The sequence below is a fragment of the Budorcas taxicolor genome, chromosome 6 (genome assembly GCF_023091745.1).
Source record: "Budorcas taxicolor isolate Tak-1 chromosome 6, Takin1.1, whole genome shotgun sequence".
Classification (NCBI taxonomy): Eukaryota; Metazoa; Chordata; class Mammalia; order Artiodactyla; family Bovidae; genus Budorcas; species Budorcas taxicolor.
Genome location: NC_068915.1, coordinates 2,224,093 through 2,248,982, shown reverse-complemented (window position 1 = coordinate 2,248,982; position 24,890 = coordinate 2,224,093). Strand labels below are relative to the sequence as shown.

Sequence of the window (24,890 nt, the reverse complement as noted above, 5' to 3'; positions counted from 1 at the left end):
TGAAAACCAATTATCCTCCAATTAAAAAAAAAAGAATAAAATAAAAGGTAAAAGTAATAAACATGCTGCATTGTGTAGAAGTCAAACAGCAGCTTGGAAATGAAGATACAATTTCACCTGGGTCACAAAGAAATATTTGGCATGACGAAGGATTTGTCAGTACTGTCTACAGGTTTTTAGGTCAGTATTAACATTCATGTTCAGAAAGATGATGATGCCATGTACTTTCAGGCAGGACTCTCCATGATGTGATGATTCATGGAGAGGTACTGTTTTGATTCACAACCACTTGAGAAAAACTTTCAGGTGACTGATACCATCACCTCATGTCTCAGTGGTGGCAAGTGTGTCTCAGGGAGGATGAGTGTCTCTGGTCCCAGAAGTAGGAAGTGACAGTGATGATGTACACTCAGGTCCCCTGTCCCTGGGGCTGGTGCTTTCACTTCTGGGCACAGGGACTCGCAAATGTTAGGAAGATGCCTAGATTGGAAAGTCCGTAGGGATGAGTGGTTCCATCCGCTGAGATACAGTTCTCCGTGGGTGTGTTGCGTCTCTGCACATCTTGGAAGCAGAAACACTGACTGCTTTTGTTCTGGCCTATGTTGCTGAGCTTGTCTGTACAGTGGAGAGCATTGCAACACAGAGAGGTGGTCTCCCTATAGAGCAACAGACAGGCATCTCTACTATCTATTAGAGCTTCTGAAGTGCAGACATTCCTGTACCTGAACCAGTGTGTTGACAGGTTCCCCCTGACCATCTTAACACTGTCTCATTAGAATCAGCCTTGGGAAACCAGCTTAAGAAAATGCTGATAATTTGGCTACTGCTATTTTTTCAATGAATAATAAAGCCCTTTGTTTGTGAAAACAAGACAGAACAAAAACTTATCAAAATGGGAGTGGGTCTATGTTCTGTAGTACCTATAGTTTATTGCTGCTTTGGGAGCCCTTCTGAAGGAAAATAATGCAAAATTTATATACGAAGCTGATCTCAGGGCTGGAAAGAGTACTGGCAACTGCAAGGACCTGTCATGGGTGTTCTCTTCATGGCAAATTCATCTTTATCAGCATTAAATTTTCAAAAGTCATAATTTTTCAATTTCACAAATGGCTTTAAATGACTTTTCACTCTCCAAATATCAATCTATAAATTGAATAGCAACTCATCTTAGAAAATGGCTCTTCATTTTTGTTGAAGAAAGTAGGGAAAACCACTAGACCATTCAGGTGTGGCCGAAATCAAATCCCTTATGATTATACAGTGGAAGTAACAAATAGATTCAAGGGATTAGATCTGATAGAGTGCCTGATGAACTCTGTCATGATGGAAGTTCACGACATTGTACAGGAAGCAGGGATCAAGATCATCCCCATGAAAAATAAATGCGAAAAGGCAAAATGGTTGTCTGAAGAGGCCTTACAAATAGTTATGAAAAGAAGAGAAGTGGAAAGTAAAGGAGAAAAAGAAAGATATACCCATCTGAATGCACAGTTTCAAAGAATAGCAAGGAGAGATAAGAAAGCTTTCCTCAGTGATCAGTGCAAAGAAATAGAGGGAAAAAAATAGAATGGGAAAGACTAGAGATCTCTTCAAGAAAATTAGGGATACCAAGAGAACTTTTCATACAATAATGGGCACAAGAAAGTACAGAAATGGTATGGACCTAAAAGAAGCAGAAGATATAAGAAGAGGTGGCAAGAATACACAGAAGAACTGTACAAAAAAAATCTTCATGACCCAGATAATCATTATGGTGTGATCACTCCCCTAGAGCCAGACATCCTGGAATATGAAGTCAAGTGGGCCTTAGGAAGCATCATTATGAACAAAGCTAGTGGAGCTGATGGAATTCCAGTCAAGCTATTTCAAATCCTAAAAGATGATGCTGTGAAAGTGCTGCACTCAATACGCCAGCAAATTTGGAAAACTCAACAGTGGCCACAGGACTGGAAAAAATCAGTTTTCATTCCAATGCCAATGTAAAGGCAATGCCAAAGAATGCTCAAACTACCACACAATTGCACTCATCTAACACACTAGCAAAGTTATGCTCAAAATTTTCCAAGCCAGGTTTCAACAGTAAATGAATCATGAACTTCCAGATATTCAAGCTGGATTTAGAAAAGGCAGAGGAACAAGAGATCAAATTGTCAACATTCACTGAATCATTAAAAAAGCAAGAGAGTTTGAGAAAAGTATCTACCTCTGCTTTATTGACTATGCCAAAGCCTTTGACTGTGTGGATCACAATAAACTTTAGAAAATTCTTAAAGAGATGGGACTGCCAGACCACCTGACCTGCCTCCTGAGAAATCTGTATGCAGGTCAAGAAGCAACAGTTAGAACCACAAATGGAACAACAGACTGGTTCCAAATTGGGAAAGGAGTATGTCAAGGCCATATATTGTCACCCTGCTTATTTAACTTATATGCAGAGTACATCATGAGAAATGCTGGACTGGATGAAGCAAAAGCTGTAATAAAGATTGCTGAGAGAAATATCAATAACATCAGATATGTAGATGACATTGCCCTTATGGCAGAAAGTGAAAAAGAACTAAAGAGCCTCTTGATGAAAGTGAAAGAGGAAAGTGAAAAAGTTGGCTTAAAACTCAACATTCAGAAAACTAAGATCATGGCATCTGGTCCCATCACTTTATGGCAAATAGATGGGGAAACAGTGGAAACAGTGATGGACTTGATTTCTTTGGGGCTCCAAAGTCACTTCAGATGGTGATTGCAGCCATGAAATTAAAAGACACTTTATCCTTGGAAGAAAAATTATGACCAATCCAAGGAATGTTCATCTAGTAAAAGCTATGATTTTCTAGTAGTCATGTATGGATGTGAGTTGGACTGTAAATAAAGCTGAGCACCGAAGAATTGATCTTTTTGAACTGTGGTGTTGGAGAAGACTCTTGGGAGCCCCTTGGACAGCAAGGAGATCCAACCAGTCCATCCTAAGGGAAATTAGCTCTGAATATTCATTGGAAGGACTGATGCTGAAGCTGAAGCTCCAGTACTTGGGAACCTGATTCAAAAAATTGACTCATTGGAAAGACCCAGATGCTGGGAAAGATTGAAGGCAGAAGGAGAAGTGGACGACAGAGGATGAGATGGTTGTTTGACATCATCAACTCAATGGACATGAGTTTGAGTAAACTCTGGGAGTTGGTGATGGATGGGGAGGCCTGGTGTGCTGCAGTCCACGGGGTTCCAAAGAGTCGGACACAACTGAGCGACTGAACTGAACTGAATTTTTTTTCAAGGTGAAATAAAAATCCAGAATATCTCTCCTATGCCATAACCTTTTCAACACTCTGGTGTCTTGCTTGGATTTATAGATAATCTAGGGAGCAATATGATTTTTTTCAACCATTGACTCTTTAAAGCAAATATCTTACCAAACTAATGTCTTAAATTGATTTCAAAAACTTGCCCTGGTTAAGTTCCACCATAGTTGAGCCCAAACACCTGGAAAAATTCAGTTCAGGCAAATTGTACCCATGATGTTTGACAGAGTGTGCACTGATGTGTGTGGCAGCCCTCTGAGATGAAGTGAGAGGATTAACATGCTTTGAGTGACATCCTGAAAGCAGCAAATTATTTTTTTGCATACAGCACTGAAGAGGAAAAAAATAGCTTCACTCATTTTGTTGTGTGAAAACATGTCCTTTTATCACAGTAAACCCTTAAAATAGTTATTACCATTAGCAAGTCATATTTGTACACTGGTCACAGATAACAATTGCATGTAAAACATTATAAGATATTTACTTGAACTCATAAAATATGTAAATCAATGAACAAGGAAATGAATATATTTCACCTACTTTTGAAATATTACTTGATCGACTTGCAGATCGTCTTGGGGATTTGTCATTCTGAAAAAAAAAGATTGGAGACATTGATTAAAATATAGCAATAATCTTTACCACTGAGAAAAGAAAGCATATCACAAGCCGAAACGTAGATGTCCTTCTTACTGAACTGATAGACATGAAAACTGCTTACAGAAGATAGTATTTCTCATACAAATTTTGTGTAGTACATATTAGTGTCTTTTTAAAAAACATTTCAATTAGTATCAGGGTTTATACCAATCTAGGAATATTAGGAATATTTATTTCCAGGAAATGCTTATTTCTCTAGAAAAATATATGCAGTTCCTTTGAAATAGATTCGGAAATGAAAATATAGTTCCTTATTTCTTTTTTGGCTTTGGCTACCGGAAATTCTGAGTAAATTCTGGTTCTCAGTGTCAGTAAATATTGCATCTGTATGCAATATTTGGTACATGGTACATAACTAACTTGTATTCTTCTACAGTACACTTTATTTGTCTTTTATCTTATTTTAAAAATGAGAAAGAGTTTAAAAACAATTTAAAAGGTAATTGTTTAAATTAAAAATATTTTAAAATTTAAAGCTTAAAAAATAAATTTAAAAAATTATACCTCTGTTCTTGCTTCCTAAAGGAATTTTCAATTTAGGAGAAAAGAAGCATGCAAAAAGCTCTTGAATAGATAAAATTCGTACAATTTTAAAGTAAAAAGGGCCCCTACTAACAGTCCCCCTCGTTAGAAGGCCTCAGGCATTGCGCTGCCTGCAGGCACAGAGGGCTGAGCGCGGGCCCACGCCAGGTCGTCCCTCCTCCCGCCACACCAGTTATCTGATCTGCAAGCAGAATCCAAGAGGTCACAGAACATCTTTCCTTCGGTGTAGCAAACCTTGAAAGACCCTGTTCTGGAAACCAATATTTTGTGAAAGGTCTGTATTTAGCACTTTAGAAATCTTTTAAAAAATATTTCTGAGAATCTGGACTCAATACCACAGTGGATCAGAGTAGACAATGAGAAGGTAACAGGAAGGCCAGGGCTCTCCAAACGGAGGAAATAGCCTGCAAGTGTCAGACATTTTTATCTCTCTTAGGCGGCAGGAGGAAACAAACTAGCGATATTTTTCCCTTCTCTATACAAATTTAAAAGGAGGTTTCTCTTAAAATTCTGTGTTGCCATAATGACACCTGGTTTTACTTGAAGTTAACCATTGCCTTTTTCTTATGGAAATGTTTATCTTAAGCTATGCTAATGTACTATGCATTTACCCCAAACTCTGTCTTCAAGTCGGTTCTGCCTTTTGGGCACAGAACCTACTTGATAAACCAGTATGTTATACTCCGATATTGTCCCTCTAATCTATGTAAATGAAACTATTTGTATGGTGATCTGCCCTTCTTCAAGATTCAAGTTAATAATTTTATGGCCCAAGATAAACAATTTGGTGCCAAGATTATCCCAAAATACATCTTATGGGTGAGGGGCATGGTGCCATTCTAAGTTTTGAGACATTCCTTTTTTTCTTTAACAGATGGCTGGTGACCATATAACATCCAGCTGAAGACTAGCAGGGGGGTACTCTTTCTGCCCCCTTCTGATGCCTATGTCAGAAGCTTTCTCTAGCTCCTTTATACTTTAATAAAACTTTATTACACAAAAGCTCTGAGGAATCAAGCCTCGTCTCTGGCCCCGGATTGAATTCTTCTCCTCTGGGGGCCAAGAATCCTGGCGTCCTGATTCAACAACAACCTTTCAACAACTACAGTGCATCTTGACAGAAGTCATTTTTGAAAACTAAGTTTTTATAACAATCTGCGGGCCTGAAATTGCCCAGCGATGACTGCTGGAGACAGTTTTCAGAAACACTGTGATGAGGGGATATGGCAATGTGTTAATGTGGAAACACAGTGGCTGCATTCACTGCAGACTGTCACTGAGTCTGGCGCAGGCTTGCAGGCATTACAGCTGAACATTGCTTTTTCCTTTACATGCAACTTTCATGTCATACAACCATGAATGTCACTGTGAAGCATGTTATTACAGACCGAGATGAGTCACAACTATATGATTAGTTACACCTTGTAACAGCCCTGTGATCCAGCTGGAGATTAATGTGTGTGTCCCCCGAAGACATTTTTCCTTGATTAGCTTCCTCTGGTGATGGAGAGAGGTACTTTTCCACTGACACTTCAACTCCTCTTCTACAGACCAGAAAACAAAACGAATCCATCTTTTCTTCTCAGTGAAATTCAGTATTTTGACATGCTACTTGATAGAAGAGAGGTCAATGATATAACAGATTTGAGGGGAGTTTGATTGTCCTGGTTCTTTTACTGTGTTTTCTATATTTATGTGATATTTGAGAACCTAACCAAAGAACTAAAATTGAAAGGTGCTTCAGCAAGAACTAAGAAGTACTATACAAATTGGATTTGACATCAGGTTACCTACTTTTTCCAACCAAGTGGGACTCTGCAATGTCTTGAGATAAAAACGAGGGTCAGGTCCTTCCACAATTGTGAATGAGTTCATCATGGGGCTATAATAAGCAGACAATTCCCACAGCAGCTCCTGGTCTAGCCGCATGGGGAACACCTGATTGATTATTTAGTATTTCAAAAGGCCTTTTACCTTGAAATCCATTAGTTCTATTCTGTTTTAATACAAGGTTAGTCACTGAAGGAAATAAACAAGCTTAGACAAGGGCTAGCATTTTGCCATGGCTAAGGTCTCTATTATTTTTATTCCAGTTAACACTTGGGAACAAAGAAGTTACCCTGTTGCTCACCTGTGGTGGTGTAAAATTTGGGGTTTTGATGTGAACTAGACTTGTACCTTTGCACTGGTTCTAGCAGGAGTGTATTCAAGATCACAGGCCTCTAAATTCCTCCCTGTGAAATGGATAGATAATATATTGGGGGCTGGATCAAATGAGTTACAGATGAAAAAATTCATAGATTACAAGATTATAATATTCCCATTATTATTCACAGGTAGAGGAAATACCCAAAGAGCTACATTGAAAATCATGACAATCATTACAAGTTACCAGATATGTAATTTTAATATAAGCACTCTAGTTTCTCTGTCCTGAAATTCCACCTCCATTGTGGATCAGATTCTGGCATATAAAACTTAAGAATGGAGAATCAAATTGCTCTCTACCAAAGAGAAGTAAAGATTCCAGTCTGCTTTGCTTTCAAAGCAAAGCAACAGAAGAAGCACTTTCTTTCCCTCATGGAAAAGTTCCAAAGCCATCTGTCCAACTTGCTACTGATTAATTGGGTGGTTCGTCCCATTACTATTGCTGTGATGTGTTCTTTTTTTCTGGATCAGTGAAATATGGTTGTCATAACTCATTATGATCAGTTTAAATTCTTTCAGTTCAGTTCAATCGCTCACTCGTGTCTAACTCTTTGCAACCCCATGAATTGCAACACACCAGTCCTCCCTGTCCATCACCAATTCCCGGAGTTCACTCAGACTCACGTCCATCGAGTCAGTGATGCCATACAGCCATTTCATCCTCGGTCATCCCCTTCTCCTCCTGCCCCCAATCCCTCCCAACATCAGAATCTTTTCCAAAGAGTCAACACTTCACATGAGGTGGCCAAAATACTGGAGTTTCAGCTTTAGCATCATTCCTTCCAAAGAATTCCCAGGGCTGATCTCCTTCACAATGGACTGGTTGGATCTCCTTGCAGTCCAAGGGACTTTCAAGAGTCTTCTCCAACACCACAGTTCAAAAGCATCAATTCTTTGACGCTCAGCTTTCTTCACAGTCCAAATCTCACATCTGTACATGACCACAGGAAAAACCATAGCCTTGACTAGACTGACCTTCATTGGCAAAGTAATATCTCTGCTTTTCAATTTGCTATCTAGGTTGGTCATAACTTTCCTTCCAAGGAGTAAGCGTCTTTTAATTTAATGGCTGCAGTCACCATCTGCAGTGATTTTGGAGCCAAAAAAAAAAAAAAAAAGTCTGACACTGTTTCCACTGTTTTCCTATCTATTTCCCATGAAGTGAAGGGACCAAGATGCCATGATTTTTGTTTTCTGAATGTTGAGCTTTAAGCCAACTTTTTCACTCTCCTCTTTCACTTTCATCAAGAGGCTTTTGAGTTCCTCTTCACTTTCTGCCATAAGGGTGGTGTCATCTGCATATCTGAGGTTATTGATATTTCTCCCAGCAATCTTGATTCCAGTTTGTGTTTCTTCCAGTCCAGGGTTTCTCATGATGTACTCTGCATATAAGTTAAATAAGCAGGGTGACAATATACTGCCTTGAGGTACTCTTTTTCCTATTTGGAAATAGTCTGCTGTTCCATGTCCAGTTCAAACTGTTGCTTCCTGACCTGCATACAGGTTTCTCAAGAGGCAGGTCAGGTGGTCTGGTATTCCCATCTCTCTCAGAATTTTCCACAGTTTATTGTGATCCACACAGTCAAAGTCTTTGGCATAGTCAATAAAGCTGAAATAGGTGTTTTTTTTGGAACTCTCTTGCTTTTTCGATGATCCAGCAGATATTGGCAATTTGATCTCTGGTTCCTCTGCCTTTTCTAAAAGCAGCTTGAACATCTGGAAGTTCACGGTTCATGTATTGCTGAAACCTGGCTTGGAGAATTTTGAGCATTACTTTACCAGCATGTGAGATGAGTGCAATTGTGCGGTAGTTTGAGCATTCTTTGGCATTGCCTTTCTTTGGGATTGGAATGAAAACTGATTTTTCCAGTCCTGTGGCCACTGCTGAGTTTTCCAAATTTGCTGGCATAGTGAGTGCAGCACTTTCACACCATCGTCTTTCAGGATTTGAAATAGCTCAACTGGAATTCCAACACCTTCACTAGCTTTGTTCATAGTGATGCTTTCTAAGACCCACTTGAATTCATATTCCAGGATGTCTGGCTCTAGGTGAGTGATCACACCATCGTGATTATCTGGGTCATGAAGATCTTTTTTGTACAGTTCTTCTGTGTATTCTTGCTGCCTCTCGCTAATATCTTCTGCTTCTGTTAGGTCCATAAAATTTCTGTCCTTTATTGAGCCTATCTTTGCATGAAATGTTCCCTTGGTATCTCTAATTTTCTTGAAGAGATCTCTAGTCTTTCCCATTCTGTTGCTTTCCTCTATTTCTTTGCACTGATCGCTGAGGAAGGCTTTCTTATCTCTTCTTGCTATTCTTTGGAACTCTGCATTCAGATGCTTTTATATTTCCTTTTCTCCTTTGCTTTTCACTTCTCTTCTTTTCACAGCTATTTGTAAGGCCTCCCCAGATACCCATTTTGCTTTTTTTGCATTTCTTTTCCATGTGGATGGTCTTGATCCCTGTCTCCTGTACAAGAACCTCATTCCTAGTTCATCAGGCACTCTATCTATTAGATATAGTCCCTTAAATCTATTTCTCACTTCCACTGTATAATCATAAGGGATTTTATTTAGGTCATACCTGAATGATCTAATGGTTTTCCTTACTTTCTTCAATTTAAATTTGAATTTGGCAATAAGGAGTTCATGATCTGAGCGACAGTCAGCTCCTGGTCTTGTTTTTGTTAACTCTATAGAGCTTCTCCATCTTTGGCTGCAAGGAATATAATCAATCTGATTTTGGTGTTGACCATCTGGTGATGTCCATGTGTGGAGTCTTCTCTTGTGTTGTTGGAAGAAGGTGTTTGCTATGACCAGTGCATTTTCTTGGCAAAACTCTATTAGCCTTTGCCCTACTTCATTCTGTACTCCAAGGACAAACTTGCCTGTTACTCCAGGTGTTTCTTGACTTCCTACTTTTGGATTCCAGTCCCCTATAATGAAAAGAACATCTTTTTTGGGAGTTAGTTCTAAAAGGTCTTGTAGGTCTTCATAGAACCGTTCAACTTCAGCTTCTTCAGTGTTACTGGTTGGCGCATAGACTTGGATTACTGTGATATTGAATGGTTTGCCTTGGAAACAAACAGAGATCATTCTGTCGTTTATGAGATTGCGTCCAAGTACTGCATTTCGGACTCTCTTGTTGACCACGATGGCTACTCTATTTCTTCTGAGGGATTCCTGCCCACAGTAGTAGATATAATGGTCATCTGAGATAAATTTAACCTATTGCAGTCCATTTTAGTTCACTGATTCACCTTAGATTAAATAGAAGCTATCACAGTATATAATGTGACTTACTGGTACCCAAATTATAATGATCTTGTAGGTCACTAAAAGTTGAAACCAACAAGAGTTCCAGACAAACCTACACAAAAATTATGGGATTGTGAAGCAATAATGTTGATAAGATATTTTAGTAGATCAATCTTAGCAGCTTATTTATGGCATGCAGGGAGAGAGACTTCTAATTTCATAACTAGTTTAAAATCTTTTCAAAAGTTTATACTTTTTAATGTATCACATGTTGCTAATTTTTTGTGATTATTATTATTCATGTAAGAATTATTTTTTTAAATTTGACCTTACTAAGCAAGTTTTGATTATTATCACTAGCAAGAATAAATGCTTACCAAATAAGGAAATTGTTACTAAATTGTTTTTACTCATTTAACATTATAATCTAAGGAAAATGACATAGTTCCTTTAAAGTGGAATGCTCTGTGTTAAAGAATGTATGATACAGTGGACTTGTATTTATCTACAGAAGACTACCCTCTATATCATACCAGTAATCAGGAGAGGGAAGTAAAGAAGCTTGAGGGAGGATTTTTGTTTGTTTTTGAAGGAAAAAAAAAATCTATTTCTAAGTGCAGAAATCAGAATAAGATAATTTCAGACCACTAATCAGACAACAGATATGATGGTATTCTACAGTTTTCTTCCTTTGTCCTCCTCACCCCAGGATAAAAGACAAGAATATTTGAAAGAGGAAAAAGTGAGGCAATTTCGAGCATCATCTGAAAAATTTTAACTTGATCATGAAACTATTTCTGCTAAACAGTTAAAGAATTAAAGCTTAAAATAGAAGAAAAGTCTTTCAAAGCAATGTGGCTTGTAATAAAAAAAAAATGACACAAAGACATTGAATAATATAATAAAACTCAACAGATTTATTAAAAACCACATGTCCTTTTGATAAAAAAATACTTTTTTTCCTTGCCTTTATTTTTTTAAACCATTTATCATTTATTTAATTGTTATTATTGTTTTTACTTTACAATATTGTATTGATTTTGCCATACTTCAATATGAATCCATCACGGGTGTACACGTGTTCCCCATCCTGAACCCCCCTCCCTCCTCCCTCCATGTACCATCCCTCTGGGTCGTCTCAGTGCACCAGCCCCAAGCATCATGTATCCTGCATCGAACCTGGACTGGCTATTTGTTTCTTATATGATATTATACATGTTTCAATGCCATTCTCTCAAATCATCCCACCCTCTCCCTCTCCCTCAGAGTCCAAAAGACTGTTCTATACATCTGTGTCTCTTTTGCTGTCTCACATACAGGGTTATCATTACTGTCTTTCTAAATTCCATATATATGCGTTAGTACACTGTATTGGTGTTTTCCTGGCTTACTTCACTCTGCATAATAGGCTCCAGTCTCATCCACCTCTTTAGAACTGATTTAAATGTATTCTTTTTAATGGTTGAGTAATACTTCATTGTGTATATGTACCACAGCTTTCTTATCTATTCATCTACTGATGGACATCTAGGTTGCTTCCATGTCCTGGCTATTATAAACAGTGCTGTGATGAACAATGGGGTATACATGTCTGTTTCAATTCTGGTTTCCTTGGTGTGTATGCCCAGCAGTCAGATTGCTGGGTCATAAGGCAGAAAGTGAAAGTGAAAGTGAAGTCACTCAGTTGTGTCGACTCTTTGCGACCCCGTGGACTGTAGCCCACCAAGCTCCTCTGTCCATGGGATTCTCCAGGCAAGACTACTGGAGTGGGTTGCCATTTCCTTCTCCAGGGGATCTTCCCAACCCAGGGATCGAAACCAGGTCTCCCGCATTGCAGGCAGACGCTTTAACCTCTGAGCCACCATGTCATTACATGGACATAAATAAGAATAAAGAACTATTTTTATAGCAACTTTTTGAAAATAATTGCAAAGTAGATACATTCCTTATGAAATTTTTAAAAACTTATTTAGGAGAGCAGAAATATGTAAGAAATAAGAAAGGATATAATCAGAGACACTCCTGGCTGGCCCAGCAGCCTTAGCAGCAGCCATAACATGACACAATACAGCACAGTCTCTCCCCTGTCTGAGCCAGCAGCCGTAATAGTATTCTCCTCTGGCTGACACAGCAGACACAGCTGGGCCACAGTGGTAAAATGTCCCCTCTTTCTAGGTGCAGCTCACATATATATGTGCTGCACACAGCCCGTGACTGAGTACTGCATGTCATGCATGTGCAGGCTACAAATGATCTCAGCTGTTACATAATCATTGTTTAGAAAATGTGGGGCAAGAGCAAGAGGCTGTGGAGTGAGAGAGTCTGACCATACCATCTCAGCTAATTTGCTCTTTCCATACACTTACTTTTCAAGAAAACATAATCACAGTTTTATTTACACTATTCTTGACCATAAGAATATAAAATTCCCTAATCCATATTATGAACTCTGTATAAATGAAACTTTGAATGTATTAAGACAGTATCAAAAATAAACAATAAAAATAAAAGAAAGTTATACTATGGACTTCTGTTCAGTTGTGCCTGACTCTTTGTGATCCCATGGACTCTCCCACCAGGCTCCTCTGTCTGTGGAATTTTCAAGACAAGAATTCTAGAGTGTGTTGCCACTTTCTTTTCCAGGGGATATTCCCGTCCCAAGGATCGAATCTTCATTCTTGCATCTCCTGCATTGGCAACTGGATTCTTTACCACTGTGCCACCTAGGAAGCCTATACTATGTATTAGTTGGGACTAAAGATGAAAAAATTCCTTTAACATATTAGCATGTGTCTAATAATGTATCTAATAGTAGCATGTATGTTTGATACACCAGCAGTGTACCAAAAAATGCTCAAGGAATAAAGTAAGATTTATTCAGAATATTTCCTTATCAGGAAATTGATCAACAATTCTCTGAAAAAGAAAAATATTATGATCCTATAGTTAAGGTGTTTAACACACTTTGGCACTCTTATTGCAATGTAAGCTTTAAGTAAAGTAAAAATTGAAGGAAATCTTTACAGTGATAAAGATAATATCTTAAAAATCATTATCAAATATTATCTTAAATTGCAAAATACTAAAATTCATTAATTAAAGATGTTCTTTTAGGGATACTTGCTCTTTTTATATGATTTTATTTACTCTGGCTGCTCTGGGCCTTCCTTGCTGCACGTGGGCTTCTCTCTGCTTTGTTGAGCAGGGCCTGCTCTCTAGTTGCGGTGTGCAGGCTTTTCACTGCAGTGGCTTCACAGCTGTGGCACCTGGGCTCTCGGGCACAGGCTCAATAGTTATGCTACATCGGCTTGGTTGCTCTGTGGTAAGTGAGGTCTTCCTGGATCAGGGATGGTACCCATGTGTCCTGCATTGGCAGGAAGACTCTCTACCACTGAGCCTCCAGGGAAGCATGAGATGCTTGCTCTTGCTATTATTATTCAGCTTAACTTAGAGTTTCTAACAAACATAATAACAAAAAGATAAAATATTTGAAATATTATTGAAAAAGAAGCTATAAATAAGCCATTTTTCTCTTATTGATAAATATAATTTTATATAAATTCCAACTGCCTCTAGTTATAAAAAGAAGCTGCAGTTAATGAGACTTTAGTACAATGGCTAGATAGAGAATATGTATACCACGGCAGAGTCTACAAATTTCCTAAAACCCACTATTCCTTCTTCTGTACTAAGAAAATGGTAACCAGGTATGCATTATCCCTGTCATGTTACATCTCTCCGGGTTCCTTCCAATTACAGGTTGCCTATGGCCAAATTCCCTCCAGTGAGATGTGGACAGAGATAATATTTGTCAGCTTTTTGCTTGTTCCATAAATCTAAACTTTACCCCATGTTCTCTTCTGCTGCTCTATGTAAAGATGGTGTCTATTGGAACAAGCCAAGAAGCACATATTAAAGGTGGTAGAACTGAATTCCCCTGAGTCCCTTAATGACCATTAGTGAAAAGCCATCTGCTAATTTGTAATATACATTCTAAACAGTCACAAGAGATAAATAAATTTGTATTTATAAATTTATATCTTTGGGGTCACCACATTTTGGGGTTTCTTTATATAACAGTTTAGTCTCTCCTAATGGAAATACTGCAAAATCAATAGCTTTCTCTCTTCTAGTTATAAATACCCAGAAGTGTAAAAATAAAACCCAAACCTATAAAACACTTAAGAATAGATATGAAAAGATCCTCTTAAAATCTTATTAAAATATAAAATATAATATCTTATTGAGGAGTATAAATCATGATCTTAAAACAATTTTTAATGGCAAGAATATTTCATAAAATATAGATCCTCTATAAATTGACATGTAAATAGAGTGTCAGTTCAATAAAATCTCAAATGAAATTTAATTTTGTTTTTTGAAGTAGAAAGAAAATAGATAAAATGATTTTAAAGAGCATATATATAAAAAGAAATGTCTGATGGAACATTTTTGTTAGGTAAATTAATATACTTAGATGCACAATCAGTATCAAAATAATTTTGTTGTACAGGCATTCTTCATCAAAAGTTGATTTTCAATTTTGTTTCATATATGAAACTCCAGTACAGTGACTTCCAGGTGTGTCATATTTTGAAATAAACTATTATTTATGCAAGAGGAAATTTATTCTTCAGTGAAATAGATGCTGCTCAAACTATATAATAGGAATTTGTAGTATATGGCTAATTTTCTAGATGATATATTTCATATTTACTTATAATTTACCCTTACTAGGTTGGATGACATAGTCTCTTTTCAAATAGCCTGAAGGTTGTACACTGCCAATCTAGGATGATAGATGCATTATATTTCCTGATCGAGTTTATTGCTAAAAAAAAAAAAAAAGAGTTTATTGTTATTCAATAAATTGATTAATAAATGTAAAAACATTAAAAAAAAATCTGAGAATAGACAAAAAACATCCTGGAAAAAAGACATCTCCTTATTTTAGGCACTACCCATATAAAGTCACTGTCATTAAGTGAGTATGTTATTGGCATAAGAATTAATCAAAAGTCTGAAACCCAGGATAGAAGATCCAGAAATAGGTAAAAGAATTTCACATGTGACAATGCTAGTGGTAAAATTAATATTGAAATGATAGTTGATGTTTTAAATTATGTCTGACTCTTTGTGACCCCATGGACTGTAGTCTGCCAGGCCCCTCTGTCCATGGGGATTCTCCAGGCAAGAATACTGGAGTGGGTTGCCATGCTCTCTTCCAGGGGATCTTCCCCACTCATGGATTGAACTCAGGTCTTCCACATTATAGGTGGATTCTTTACCATCTGAGTCATCAGGAAACCCCAAGAATACTGAATTGGGTAGCATTTCGCTTCTCCAGGGGATCTTCCCAACCCAGAAATTGAACAAGGGATTCCGGCATGACAGGCGGATTCATTACCAACTGAGTTGCCAAGGAAATTCTAGTCGAAAGTCAGTAAAATCTAGAATAGAAAACCAAATAAGTATAGGAATTTCACATCTAATAAAACTAGTAGTCAAATTAATATTGAAATGATAGGTAATATAATAAATGCTTCTGGACAATAAAAAGTAAATCCATATCAAATGACATTTATAGCCAGAGTATATAAAACAAAGTTTAAAATATAAAAAGTAATAAAAAGTCCTTGAAATAAACCTATATTATAAATCCAATTTTGGGGTGAGAGACATCTATATAATACAGGAATCAGAAGTGGTAAGTTGTATTTGGTTATATTATATTGGAAAAATGCAAAAATAGAAGTGAATAAACAAGCAATAGAGTTAGAAAAAAGTACAGTACAGAAGACTGATAAAGTTCAGTTTCTATAATTGTCAAAATGATAGTTGCTAAGTCATGTCTGACTCTTTGCGACCCTGTGGACTGTAGCCTACTAGGCTCCTCTGTCCATGTAATTCTCCAGGCAAGAATACTGGAGTGGGTAGCTGTTTCCTTCTCAAGGGATTGAACCTCGATCTCCTGCATTGCAGGCAGATTTTTTTATGATCTGAATCACCGAGGAATCTAAGGCTTTGTCTATTCACACATACACACAAATGGTAACAGAAAGAATCCCAACAGCAACAGCAACAACAAAAATTAAGCAAAAGACAAGAATTGAAATGAATAAAAAGCAACTACAGATTGTTAATATGCATATGACAACATACTTAAAATCACAAGCAGTCAGGAGAATGAAAATTGAGGTAACAAGACAATGCTTTATATCCATTATGCTGGGAAAATGGAAAAGAGCAATAGCCTCTATTGCTGGTGGGTAAGAAGGAATTCTCATAAAAATTACTAGCAGGTCTGTTAATTTCTGCAGTATCATTTGAACAACAACAACAACAAAAAACCATTTTTCAACATCTGTTAAATTTTAAAATATCATTTTATGCAGCAATCTCACCGCTTGGAATCTATCCCAGAGACATAAAAACACTGGTACATAAGGGTATATAATTAAGAATTCAATACAGCTCTGTTTTTAATTGACAAAAAAACTGTCTGGCAACAGAAATGTGTGAGTTGGTAAGTTAATGTCTGGTGCCTTTAAGCCCACTCTCCTAATTCTACTCTGGATCTGGGATGATGGAAAGTCAGACATCTCCCTCTGAATACACGTTATGAAGGCCTCCATAGGGAAACTGGAAGCCTGGGTAAAGAATGTGGGACTGCTTCCTGTCGGCTCTTTAACTGCTTCTTGTGTGTGAGCATCAGCCTAGGATCACTTCTTTCACAGGCAGCACATTTGTGGAAGGAGATTCAAGTTTTAGACTCCAGCAACAGCCCAGCTGGCTCCCTCCTCAGAAGTCTGAGTTTTGGTTCCACTGGTGCCTCCTCCAAACTTTTAATAATTCCATTATCCTTTCTTTGTTCACACAGACCTGGGGGCATAAGATGGCTTCTGGCAATTCCAGTTTGTAATATCTTACTGTCCTGTTTTTTTTTTTTTCCCCCTCCCTTTACTGTTGGTGGCTCAGAGGGAAAGCATCTGCCGGCAATGCAGGAGACCTGCGTTCAATCCCTGGGTCGGGAAGATCCCCTGGAGTAGGAAATGGCAACCCACACCAGTATTCTGACCTGGAAAATCCCATGGACCGAGGAGCCTGGTAGGCTACAGTCCATGGGGTGGCTAAGAGTCGGACACGACTTCACTTTCACTTTCAGTGATCTTTTACATCTAGGAAATAAGTCTTTATAATAAATTCTATATGATAAAACAAAAATCCTGGTTTCTCTCTCTTGACCAGAACCTGATTAACAGAGTAAACAATGCTCATTAGCAGAAAAATGATTAAGTTATAGTGGAACTACAGCCTGAAATATTATGCAATAATGAAAAAGAATGAATTGGCTCTCTGCCATTTGACCTAAAGAGATTTCCACCAAATAAGACTGAGAATGTAAAGTAAAATGAGAAGTGGTTTAATAGGATTATTTGCAAAGTATAAAGGATGATTTCATTTATTTAAACATAAGTAAACAGAACCATGCTCAAACGACTTCACAATTGCACTCATCTCACATGCTAGTAAAGCAATGCTCAAAATTCTCCAAGCCAGGCTTCAGCAATATGTGAACCATGAACTTCCAGATGTTCAAGCTGGTTTTAGAAAAGGCAGAGAAACGAGAGATCAAATTGCCAACATCCTCTGGATCATCGAGAAAGCAAGAGAGTTCCAGAAAAACATCTATTTCTGCTTTATTGACTATGCCAAAGCCTTTGACTGTGTGGATCACAATAAACTGTGGAAAATTCTGAGAGAGATGGGAATACCAGACCACCTGACCTGCCTCTTGAGAAACCTTTAGGCAGGTCAGGAAACAATAGTTACAACTGGACATGGAACCACAGACTGCTTCCAAATAGGAAAAGGAGTACATCAATGTTGTATATGGTCACCCTGCTCATTTAACTCCTTTGCAGAGTACATCATGAGAAACGCTGGGCTGGAAGAAGCACAAGCTGGAATCAAGATTGCCAGGAGAAATCTCAATAACCTCAGATATGCAGATGACACCACCCTTATTGGCAGAAAGTGAAGAGGAACTAAAAAGTCTCTTGATGAAAGTGAAAGAGGAGAGTGAAAAACTTGGCTTAAAGCTCAACATTCTGAAAATGAAGATCATGGCATCTGGTCCCTTCACTTCATGGGAAATAGATGGGGAAACAGTGGAAACAGTGTCAGACTTTATTTTTTTTTTGGCTCCAAAATCACTGCAGATGGTGACTGCAGTCATGAAATTAAAAGACGTTTACTCCTTGGAAGACAAGTTATGACCAACCTAGATAGCATTTTCAAAAGCAAAGACATTACTTTGCCAACAAGGTCCGTCTAGTCAAGGCTATGGTTTTTCCAGTGGTCGTGTATGGATGTGAAAGTTGGACTGTGAAGAAAGCTGAGCAATGAAGAATTGGTGCTTTTGAACTGTGGTGTTGGAGAAGACTCTTGAGAGTCTCTTGGACTGCAAGGAGATCCAACATGTCCATCTTATAGGAGATCAGCCCTGGGTGTTCTTTGAAAGGACTGTTGCTAAAGTTGAAACTCCAATACCTAGGCCACCTCATGCAAAGAGTTGACTCATTGGAAGAGACTCTTATGCTTGGAGGGATTGGGGGCAGGAGGAGAAAGGGATGACAGAGGATGAGATGGCTGGATGACATCACTGACTTGATGCACATGAGTTTGGGCGATCTCTGGGAGTTGGTGATGGACAGGGAGGACTGGCATGCTGCAATTCATGGGATCACAAAGAATCGGACACAACTGAGTAACTGAACTGAACTGAACTGAACTGAAATAGAGCCTTTTTGAATAAAAGCAGTGTCCACACCTCTGAAAGGAAGATTGCCTCCTAATAGGGGATGTGGCATTTTTGACAAGTTAAGTGTTTGTAATTCCTAACATGAAAACAAAAGGAAATGAGTTTTTAAAAAGAGTTTGCACACTGAATTCTACCAAAAATTTCGAGAAGAGCTAACACCTATCCTATTCAAACTCTTCCAGAAAATTGCAGAGGAAGGTAAACTTCCAAACTCATTCTATGAGGCCACCACTACCCTAATACCAAAACCTGACAAAGATGCTAGAAAAAAAGAAAACTACAGGCCAATATCACTGATGAACATAGATGCAAAAATCCTCAACAAAATTCTAGCAATCAGAATCCAACAACACATTCAAAAGATCATACACCATCACCAAGTGGGCTTTATCCCAGGGATGCAAGGATTCCTCAATATCAGGAAATCAATCACTGTAATTCACCACATTAACAAATTGAAAAATAAAAGCCATATGATTATCTCAATAGATGCAGAGAAGGCCTTTGACAAAATTCAACATCCATTTATGATAAAAACTCTCCAGAAAGCAGGGATAGAAGGAACATAGCTCAACATAATAAAAGCTATATATGACAAACCCACAGCAAACATTATCCTCAGTGGTGAAAAACTGAAAGCATTTCCCCTAAAGTCAGGAACAAGACAAGAGTGCCCACTTTCACCGCTACTATTCAACATAGTTCTGGAAGTTTTGGCCACAGCAATCAGAGCAGAAAAAGAAATCAAAGGAATCCAAATTGGAAAAGAAGAAGTAAAACTCTCACTGTTTGCAGATGACATGATCCTCTACATAGAAAACCCTAAAGACTCCACCAAAAAATTACTAGAGCTAATCAATGAATATAGTAAAGTTGGAGAATATAAAATCAACACACGGAAATCCCTTGCATTCCTATACACTAATAATGAGAAAGTAGAAAAAGAAATTAAGGAAACAGTTCCATTCACCATTGCAACGAAAAGAATAAAATACTTAGGAATATATCTAACTAAAGAAACTAAAGACCTATATATCAAAAACTATAAAACACTGATGAAAGAAATCCAAGAGGACACTAATAGATGGAGAATTATACCATGTTCATGGATTGGAAGAATCAATGTAGTGAAAATGAGTATTCCACCGAAAGCAATCTACAGATTCAATGCAATCCCTATCAAGCTACCAGTGGTATTTTTCACAGAGCTAGAACAAATAATTTCAAGATTTGTATGGCAATACAAAAAAACTTCAAATAGCCAAAGCAATCTTGAGAAAGAAGAATGGAACTGGAGGAATCAACCTGCCTGACTTCAGGCTCTACTACAAAGTCACAGTCATTAAGTGAGTATGGTACTGGCACAAAGACAGAAATATAGATCAATGGAACAAAATAGAAAGCCCAGAGATAAATCCACACACCTATGGACACCTTATCTTTGACAAAGGAGGCAAGAATATACAATGGAGTAAAGACAATCTCTTTAACAAGTGGTGCTGGGAAAACTGGTCAACCACTTGCAAAAGAATGAAACTAGATCACTTTCTAACACAATATACAAAAATAAACTCAAAATGGATTAAAGATCTAAATGTAAGACCAGAAACTATAAAACTCCTAGAGGAGAACATAGGCTAAACACTCTCCAGCATAAATCACAGCAGGATCCTCTATGACCCACCTCCCAGAATTCTGGAAATAAAAGCAAAAATAAACAAATGGGATCTAATTAAACTTAAAAGCTTCTGCACAACAAAGGAAACTATAAGCAAGGTGAAAGACAACCTTCGGAATGGGAGAAAATAATAGCAAATGAAGCAACTGACAAACAACTAATCTCAAAAATATATAAGTAACTTACGCAACTCAATTCCAGAAAAATAAACGACCCAATCAAAAAATGGGCCAAAGAACTAAATAGATATTTCTCCAAAGAAGACATATGGATGGCTAACAAACACATGAAAAGATGCTCAATATCACTTCATTATTAGAGAAATGCAAATCAAGACCACAGTGAGGTACCACTTCACACCAGTCAGAATGGCTGCGATCCAAAAGTCTACAAGCAATAAATCCTGGAGAGGGTGTGGAGAAAAGGGAACCCTCTTACACTGTTGGTGGGAATGCAATCTAGTACAGCCACTATGGAGAACAGTGTGGAGATTCCTTAAAAAATTGCAAGTAGAACTGCCATATGACCCAGCAATCCCACTGCTGGGCATACACACCGAGGAAACCAGAATTGAAAGAGACATGTGTACCCCAATGTTCATTGCAGCACTGTTTATAATAGCCAGGACATGGAAACAACCTAGATGTCCATCAGCAGATGAATGGATAAGAAAGCTGTGGTACATATACACAATGGAGTATTACTCAGCCATTAAAAATAATGCATTTGAATCAGTCCTCATGAGATGGATGAAACTGGAGCCGATTATACAGAGTGAAGTAAGGCAGAAAGAAAACACCAGTACAGTATACTAACACATATATATGGAATCTAGAAAGTTGGCAATGATGATCCTGTATGTGAGACAGCAAAAGAGACACAGATGTGTAGAGTGGACTTTTGGACTCTGAGTGAGAGGGAGAGGGTGGGGTGATTTGGGAGAATGGCATTGAAACATGTATACTATAATGTAAGAAACGAATCGCCAGTCTATGTTTGATGCAGGATACAGGATGCTTGGGCCTGGTGCACGGGGATGATCCAGAGAGATGATATGGGGTGGGAGGTAGGAGGGGGGTTCATGTTTGGGAACTAATGTACACCCGTGTTGGATTCATGTCCATGTATGGCAAAACCAATACAGTATTGTAAAGTAAAATAAAGTAAAAATAAAAATTAAAAATAAATAAATAAATAAAAATAAATTGAATGGGCAATATGGACTTTAATTCATCTTAAATTAATTACAGTAAATTTTCAGTTTAATCAGAGAGCTGGGGAAAAGAGGAATTATGGTTCATAGTACCTGATTAATCAGAATTATCCAACACAATGTGAAAATTTCATCTTACAGTAGTAAATAAGAATGCTGAAATCAACAATATAAAAAAATAAAATAAAAAGAGTTTGCACACTCTAGTTTGAAAATGTTTCAAACCAAAACTTATTTGGATGAGAAAAAAAGAACATAAAAAATTGGTCATTGGCTAAGTTGGCAGAGCACCAGTGAAAAGATCATGAGGGTTTATTTAATTCACCCATCTTTGTAGTTATGAAAAGACAGAGAATAAAGGGTGCAGAACAGCTGATAAATGCAGGAGGTTATGGCTTCATTTCAGGGGTTGTATGAAAGGTGGGTGATACTAGGTCTTTTTTTGGCAATTACTTCTTTTTGAATTGAAGTACTGTTGATGTATAATATTACATAAGTTAAAGGTACACAATATAATGATTCATGAATTTTAAAGGTTGCATTTCTTCTATAGTTATTATAAAATGATGATTATATTTACCATGTTCTGCAATATGCCCTTGTGGCTTGCTTTATACATAATAGCTTGTGTTTTTAACCCCTTGCCCCAATCTTGCTCCTTCTCGCTCCTCCCCACACTAGTAATCACTAATGTGTTCTCTATAGCTGATTAACTTCTTTTTTGTTATAGTCACTAGCCTGTTGTATTCTTTAGACCCTACATATAAGTGATGCCACTTATCTGAACTGAACTGATAAGTGATGTCATATGATGTAGTTTTACAATATATAGATTCAATTCAGTTCAGTTCAGTCTCTCAGTCATGCCCGACTCTTTGTGGCTCCATGAACTGCAGCACACCAGGCCTCCCTGTCCATCACCAACTCCCAGAGTTTACTTAAGTTCATGTCCATTGAGTCAGTGATGCCATCAAACTATCTGTCGTCCCCTACTTTTCCTGCCTTCAATCTTTCTCAGCTTCAGTCTTTTCTAATGAGTCAGTTCTTCCCATCAGGTGGCCAAAGGATTGGAGTTTCAGCCTCAGCATCAGTCCTTTAAGTGGATATTCAGAACTGATTTCCTTTAGAATGGACTGGTTGGATCTCTTTGCAGTCCAAGGGGCTGTCAAGAGTCTTATCCATTACCGCAGTTCAAAAGCATCAATTCTTCTGCACTCAGTTTTCAGGATAGTCCAACTCTCACATCCATACATGACTACTGGAAAAACCATAGCCTTGACTAGATGGACCTTTGTTGGCAAAGTAATGTCTCTGTTTTTTGATATGTTGTCTAGTTTGGCCATAGATTTTCTTCCAAGGAGCAGGAGACTTTTGATTACTTGGCTGCAAGCACCATATGCAGTGACTTTGGAGCCCCCCAAAAAAATGTCTGCCACTGTTTTCATTATTTCCCCATCTATTTGCCATGAATTGATGGGACAAGATGCCATGATCTTAGTTTTTTGAATGCTGAGTTTTAAGTCAACTTTTTCACTCTCCTCTTTCAGTTTCATCAAGAGGCTCTTTAGTTCCTCTTCACTTTCTGTCATAAAGATGGTGTCATCTGCATATCTGAGATTATTGATATTTCTCCCAGCAATCTTGATTCCAGCTTGTGCTTCATCCAGCCTGGTATTTTGCATGATGTACTCTGCATATAAATTAAACAAGCAGGGTAACAATATACAGCCTTGACATATTCCTTTTCCGATTTGGCACTGGGTCTGTTGTTCCATTTTCAGTTCTAACTGTTGCTTCTTGACCTTCACACAGATTTCTCAGGAAGCAGGTAAGGTGATCTGTTATTCCTATCTCTTTAAGAATTTTTCACTGTTTGTTGTTGATCCACACAGTCAAAGGCATTAGCATAGTCAATAAAGCAGAAATAGGTGTTTTTCTGGAACTCTCTTGCTTTTTCCATGATCCAGAGGATGCTGGGTGCCGGGGTCCTACCCCGGTGGATCCAGGGAATTCTAAGCAGGGATGGCGTTGGCGTGAGAAAAACTTATTTGTTTATTAATATAAGATTAGATTAAGAAACAATAGTATAGTAGGAAAATTAAGTAGAGAAAGAGGGCTGAATAACTTGGATTATGTGGAAGACCAATAAAGTTTCAGACAAGGAACTTGCACCATCTACGTTAGGCCACCGGTGTCCGTTTGAATATTGGAGAGTGCCCCGCCTTGGGCTCTCTCTCTCTTATGGATCTTAGAAGCCGGGACAAATAACTAGACATGATGAGCCTCCCTGCTCCAGATGGGAATTCAGCCAGAAAAAGAAAAGAATGACATGGGGAAGCCCAGCATCGGTACAAGACTCCAAAAGCTATTTTTCAAAATCAGCTTATATACCCCAAGTTGTACATAAAGAAATAGAGTTAAGCAGGGGCAGCAGTCCTGACCCTCATTGAGACAATGCTTTCTTTTTGCATACCCTCCCGTATACAAAAGGTTTCAGGTGGTTTACATTATCTTCTGGCCAAAAGGCTTGTTAACATGTTTATGGCTCTCTTCCTGGATAATTGTCCAGAAAACTCCTTTTCCCTAGAAGTGTTTCTTCTTTACTCTGCATCACCCTCAAAGTACAAAAAAGTTACATTCCTATAGAACAAAGGTGCAGTGTGTTATAACAAAGAAAGTACTTAACTCAAAGATCTAGTGCTGTTAATACCAGCTCTACTACATGTTTTCCTATATACCAACTATACCTAAAAATAAAAGATATGAAAATTTGGCAGCAAGTATTGGCTCAACAAATGAAACCTTTAATCAGTCCTATTCTAATGATTTTGACTCCTCGGAAGCCCCGACATTCCTAGGATGTTTTAAGCTTCCCGTGCCTCCTGCAGTCTGGAGGCCTCAAACAATCACATGCGCAGCTGTATGAGTCCTGCAGGCAGGCTAGAAAGCCATGAGAGGGGTTTTTGGATTGAGACACTCGTATTATGCCCAGGAGATTTATTATCTAAAAGCTCTAATATTTTTCCAGAAAAAGGTGGTGGGGTGGACAGTCCCCTGTTAATGACAGAAGAGTAGGTGGAAAGCATAACATAGTAAAGCAGGCAGACCCTGGTCTTGGGGGGTGGATGCTCAGGAATTTCCAGGGGGAATCCCTGAAGCCGAACACGTCCTTGCGTTTTGTCAGGCTTCCTTCTGCATGACCTTGTCATGGGT

The 24,890-nt window shown here is 38.1% G+C and overlaps 1 protein-coding gene across 1 annotated transcript in view; it reads right to left on the bottom strand.

The window, feature by feature from the left end:
- MARCHF1 (membrane associated ring-CH-type finger 1) overlaps positions 1-24,890 on the bottom strand; it is a 503,717-nt gene that overhangs the window by 253,475 nt on the left and 225,352 nt on the right. The window contains exon 2 of the mRNA XM_052642212.1: positions 3,834-3,884. Coding sequence (XP_052498172.1) covers positions 3,834-3,884 — 51 coding nt within the window. The remainder of the gene's footprint in view (positions 1-3,833; positions 3,885-24,890) is intronic.